This window comes from Halictus rubicundus, unplaced genomic scaffold, assembly GCF_050948215.1.
Source record: "Halictus rubicundus isolate RS-2024b unplaced genomic scaffold, iyHalRubi1_principal scaffold1144, whole genome shotgun sequence".
In the NCBI taxonomy this organism is placed as follows: Eukaryota; Metazoa; Arthropoda; class Insecta; order Hymenoptera; family Halictidae; genus Halictus; species Halictus rubicundus.
Window position 1 is genome coordinate 15,175 of NW_027489685.1, and position 6,143 is coordinate 21,317.

At 44.5% G+C, this 6,143-nt stretch overlaps 1 protein-coding gene across 1 annotated transcript; it reads right to left on the minus strand.

Moving 5' to 3' along the window:
• Positions 1-1,688: 1,688 nt before the first annotated feature.
• LOC143364918 (uncharacterized) lies at positions 1,689-5,589 on the minus strand. The gene is made up of 2 exons (XM_076804985.1): positions 5,490-5,589; positions 1,689-5,413 (listed from the first exon to the last, which is right to left on the minus strand). The coding sequence occupies exons 1-2, from the start codon at positions 5,587-5,589 to the stop codon at positions 1,689-1,691; spliced, it is 3,825 nt and encodes a 1,274-aa protein (XP_076661100.1).
• Positions 5,590-6,143: the final 554 nt, after the last annotated feature.

The window sequence follows — 6,143 nt, forward strand, 5'->3', positions numbered from 1 at the left end:
TACCAGAATATACCATAATATTACTAGAATATAGAAGAATATACCAGAATATACCATAATATTACTAGAATATAGAAGAATATACCAGAATATACCATAATATTACTAGAATATAGAAGAATATACCAGAATATACCATAATATTACTAGAATATAGAAGAATATACGAGAATATACCAGAATATAGCAGAATATACCAGAATATACTTGAATATACCATAATATACCATAATATTACTCGAATATAGAAGAATATACGAGAATATACCATAATATTACTAGAATATAGAAGAATATACGAGAATATACCAGAATATAGCAGAATATACCAGAATATACTTGAATATACCATAATATACCATAATACTACTCGAATATAGAAGAATATACTAGAATATACCATAATATTACTAGAATATACTTGAATATACCAGAATATACCATAATATTACTCGAATATGGAAGAATATACGAGAATATACCATAATATTACTAGAATATAGAAGAATATACCAGAATATACCATAATATTACTAGAATATAGAAGAATATACCAGAATATACCATAATATTACTAGAATATAGAAGAATATACGAGAATATACCTGTTCGCGACGTACTTTCGCGATTGTTGCCCGCCAACTTAATCTTGGGCAACTATTTCAACGGATACGGAAGACTGGATTGGAACAGGAAAGGAATCGCGTTTCGTCCCGAACCTGTCGGAGGACTCGTCAGTAAGGCTATTCCGACAGGTCCTGCCTTATACGCGCGCGGATCCGAGTGATCCGTATTGTATTCGCCTTGCCGTGTGCAAGGCGATTTGACTCTCGGTATAATTGACTGTAAGTGTCACGTGTTCAAGATCTTGTATGGACTCATTGCAAGCTAGACTTCCAGACTCAACGCGAAGTTGTAAGGTTCGGATGAGACCTGTGGTGTTGCTCGTCCGAAGATCGTATATGAACTGTATTTGCAGATCGACGACTTTTTAGAATTAACTCGAGGTCATAGGCTCCCCATGGCTGAGAGGTTGGCCTTAGGTGGTTATAGGCTCCTCGTGGCTGAGAGGTTGGCCTTAGGTGTAGGAGAGGTATGTGTCGTTCGTTGCGACGAGAAAGGAAGCTCTCCGGATTGGTTAGGGAAAACTTGCATTTTCCAATCAGCATGCCCTTAATTGTTCAAACTCCCTTCCACAGGCTCAGGCTAAGAGCCTGGTTGGAAGGAAGAGTGGGGCGATGCATAACTTGGGAAAAACCGAGTGTTTTGGTAATTCGACGCTGTCGAAAGGTCGATTGTCATAGACCCTTGAACCGTGTCATGAATTTATGGCCTGACCGTACTTAGTGGCCGCGAGCGAAGGATATACATCCTTGGGCCGTATCGAAAGAACGCGAAGGTTCTGCAGACCCGTCTCGTGTATACAAACATCGTTCGGTCGGTCCGATTGTAAACAGCTTCGAGATGATGAGGGCCAAAGTTGCTATTTGGTTACGTCTCTAAATCACGAATGTTTTGAAATAAAAGGAGATACGAACAAAGACCCTCTGTAAGACCCTTTCGTTTATCGATAGCATGAAGAAACGATTCATGCTTAAGATGACAGTTCTGTTGCGACGGAACATGCTCCCCCTCGTTGATCGAGTCGATCGATCAATAGTAAATGTGATAACCTTGACTCACCTTGGTTATGCTGACGTCGTGGCACCGAGCGATTGTGCACTGTCTGAATCGGGAAGAGGTGCTAACCTTTTAACGTTCCGTTTGTATGTGCCGTTGATAGTGCGAACGGTTACTGCGCGTATGATACCGTCGGTTCCTGGGTGTACTTGTTGTACTCGACCCAGATGCCAACACAATGGTGGGAGATGATCGTCCTTCAAAAGTACGATGGTCCCGATGTTGATGTTGTGAGACCCTTTGTTCCATTTGTGTCGGAGGTTAAGTTGATGAATATATTCCTTGTGCCATCGGGTCCAGAAGTCTTGTTTGACCTTCTGGATATGTTGCCAATTGGATAGGCGATTTGATGGCGATTTGCTGAAATCAGTCTCGGTGATGCACGTCAAAGAACCACCGATCAGGAAATGGCCGGGCGTAAGAGCGGATATATCGTTTGGATCTGACGAGAGTGGTGTCAGAGGACGCGAATTGAGTATGGCTTCGATCTCGATAACGAATGTGGTGAATTGTTCGTATGTGAATAATTCTTCACCGACAACACGTTTGACATGGTGTTTAAATGATTTGACGGCGGCTTCCCACAGTCCGCCGAAATGAGGTGACAGAGCGGGCATGAAATGCCATGATATAGATTTGGATGTGAGAAAGTAATTGAATTTCTCATCCTTAGATAATGTTTGGTGGAGTTCCGTTAACTCATTGTTGGCACCGACGAAGTTGGTACCGTTGTCTGAATATAGGTTTTTGCACATTCCTCGCCGCGCGATGAATCGTTTAAGTGCCGCGATAAATGCTTCGGTGGTCAGGTCGCTGACTACTTCCAAATGGACGGCCTTTGTTGCAAAGCAAATGAACACGGCCACGTAGACCTTAACTCGGGTCCGATTTCTGAATTGTCGTTCCTTTATGAAGAAGGGACCGCAATAATCTATTCCGCTGTTGATGAAAGGACGACCCTCGGTGACGCGCGCGGCAGGTAGGTTGCCCATTACATATTCGACGCTGGTGGGTTTTACCCGGAAACATCTGACGCATTGCCTAATGATTTGGCGTGTGGTGTTTTTTCCATTTATTGGCCAATACAATTGTCGCACATCGTATAACGTGGTTGTGATTCCAGCGTGATGATTTCGTAGGTGTGAATCACGAATTATGAGTTTGGTGACGTGATGCTCTCGAGGTAGAAGTATCGGATGTCTCTGTTCAAAAGGCAGGGTAGAATTTTGTAATCGTCCCCCCACGCGTAATACTCCTGAGTCGTCAAGAAACGGACATAATGGCATCAGATTGCTAGTGTTTGGTAATCTTCCGATTTTCAAATCACGTATGTCATGAGCAAATGTAACAGCTTGTAATAATCTTATTATTCGGTCGTTTGCGTCTTGTAATTCTTTAATAGACAAAGGTCCTGAGGCCCGATGTTTGGTTCGAAAACGTAAACAATAGGCAACGACTCGTCTGAGTTTTTGAATGCTCGAGTATCGCATGAGAATCTCGTCGGTTTGGGTGATCAAGCCTACTAAACACGTCACCGTCCGTAGTTCAGGTAGCTCCTCACACCTGGCAAATCTTGCTGGTGGCCATTTGGCTTGCTCTTGGGTGAGCCACTTGGGTCCGTTGCGCCAAAGGTGATTGTTGTTGAATTCTACGGCGGTGGTTCCCCGAGAAATGAGGTCGGCTGGATTGTCAGTTGACCGAACATGTCGCCATGATTGAATGTCCGTTTTGCGTTGAATATCTGCTACGCGGTTCGCAACGAAAGTCTTTAAAGTAGAAGGTTGTTTTTTCAACCAGCCTAGGACGACGGTCGAATCAGTCCAGAAAATGGTTTTGTCGATATTGTGTGTTAACGCGTTTCGCACGGTTTGGGATAACGTGGCTAATAGTACGGCGCCGCATAGTTCTAAACGCGCTAGGGTTATCTGACTGAGCGGCGCGACCCGTGATTTTGCGCAAAGTAGGTGCGCGTGAATGGACCCGGAATGATCGGTTGTTCGTATATATAAGCAGGCGCCGTAGGCCTTTTCGCTAGCGTCGCAAAAGCCGTGTAATTCGGTCCGTTTTGCATTTTTTATCCTTACAAGGCGTTTGAATTCAATATCGTTGAGTTGTTGTAGAGTGCTTTCAAAATTTGTCCATTCTGTGTGGATGCTGGTAGGTACGGACTCGTCCCAGGTGATTTTCAAGGTCCAGAGTCGTTGCATTATGATTTTGGCAATGATCGTAATAGGGCCGAGCAAGCCGAGTGGATCGTATATTTTTGCAATTGTTGATAAGATATTTCGTTTGCTGACCTCGGTTGTCGTTGTTGGTTGGACTGAATATCTAATCGTGTCATGCTGGGCATCCCATGATATTCCTAGTGTTTTCATGGTGGATGCATCTCCCAGAATTTTTGGATGGATTAATTCCTTGCTCAGACTCGATAGCAATTTCGGTTCGTTCGACGCCCACTGTCGAATATTAAGAGCACCTTTCTTCAACAAGGTTATTATTTGATGTTGTAACCTCTTCGCTTCTGTGATTGAATCGGTGCCGGTCAATAAATCGTCGACGTATAAGTCTCTTTTGATACGAGCTGCTGCTTCCGGAAAATTGCGTTCTTCATCGGTCGCTAACTGGTGTAGACTTCGTATAGCCAAATATGGAGCTGATGCGAGTCCGAAAGTAACAGTGGTCAATTCGTATGTCTTTATTTCTTCGTGCGGATCTCTCCACAATATTCTCTGATAAATACGATCTTCGGGTCGAATGAGAAACTGACGATACATTTTCTCGATGTCCCCTGTTAAGACGTACGTGTGCATTCGGAATCTTAATAAAAGCGATAGGAGATCGTCTTGCAATGTGGGACCGATTCGGAGAGTGTCGTTTAAAGATAGATTCGTGTTTGTCTTCGCGGATCCGTCGAAAACTACTCGGACCTTAGTTGTCAAACTCGTGGGTTTAATGACGGCGTGGTGCGGTAAGTAGAAACCTGGCGTGTGAACGGTTGTTACCTGTTTCATATGTCCGAGTGCACGGTATTCGTCTATCACCTTTGTGTATTGATCCTTCAATTCTGGATTTCGCTCTAGCTTTCGCTCCAGGGCGAGAAAACGGTTCAGGGCGCGTGGGTATGATTCTCCGAGTTGTTCCTTTTTTTCATTAAAAGGTAATGCCACTACGTATCGACCGGACTTGTCGCGCTTCACCGTGGCGACGAAGTGATCTTCGCAAGCTTGATCATCGATTGAACGGAATTGCTTAACGGCTCCTTCCTCGATCTCCCAGAACCTTTGTAAATCAAAGTGTACGTTGGTGATAAAGGTTCTATGGTCCGATCGCGGCGTCGCGAGGAGACCGCCTCCTAAAATCCATCCGAATTGAGTTTTCTGTAAAATGAGATCGACGTTGCGTTGTTTCGACAAGTTGATTTGTCCGATGCTTAGACATGATAATGCAGGCCCGGTTCCGAGCAGCATGTCGATCTTTCCCGGGCGATGGAATTCTGGATCGGCTAGACGTAGGTTTGCTGGTATGTGAAGATTGGCTCTATCGACTTGATTGTCGGGTAATAACCCTGCGATTCGCGGTATTATGCAAAATGTTAGCGTCCGTTGATAATTGGTTAATCGAGATTTGATTGAGGCGGTCATGAGATTGCTTGTTGTAGTATTAAGTTGGTTCAACGCTTCAATGACTGCGGTTTGGCGGGTTGTTGGTAGTCGCAACCGTTTCGCGAGCTCGTCTGTGATAAGATTTGCGTTGGAACAAGTGTCAATCAGCGTACGACATAATACCGGGTTAGCGTCGCGATCTAGTACGTGAATTAATGCTGTCGTTAATAGACCGTTCGTCAATCCGTTTGAAAAGAAGGTATGATGGTGAGGAGATAAGTGATTTGCAATTCCCGGTGCTAGTCATGCTTCTACAGCTGGAGCTGTTGAGTTTCGATTTTTGTGCAGTCTTGTGTTATGTCTTTCTCCACATACGTGACATCCACCTTTAGTGCAGTTGTCACGTTTATGATTTGCTTGTAGGCAATTCTGGCATAGGTTTGCTGCCCGCACAGCTGCCCATCGATCTTCGATTGACATGTTTATAAATTTAGAACACATGTACGTTCGGCGCGTTGCTGACCTGCAAATCGTGCATGTTTGGGTGGTGGTCGTTGTCACGAATGTTCGTTTTTTCGGAATAGGTGATGATAAGGTCCTTTTGGTCGTTGTTACGAATGTCCGTTTCGGGGCTCGCGATCGAAGGTTTGGCGACGGTCGTTGGATTTCCGGTAACGCGTGTCTTACCCGTTTCGCGTTTGTTGTTGTTTTCTGAGAGCTATTCTGATGCGATGCGTTGCGGAGATGTTTGAACATCTCTGCCGCGTGAGGCATGCGTGTGTCGACTAAGGTTTGCTCCCATGTACGGCGCGTTTCGTGGTCCATGCGATCGATCGCGATGCTCGTGATGAAATCGTTTGC

Coding starts and splice junctions, on each gene's coding strand:
- LOC143364918 (XM_076804985.1), bottom strand. CDS start 5,589: ATGACTAGCACCGGGAATTGCAAATCACTTATCTCCTCACCATCATAC. Junction 5,414..5,489: donor TAACGACAGCATTAATTCAC/GTACTAGATCGC, acceptor ATCTTATCACAG/ACGAGCTCGCGAAACGGTTG.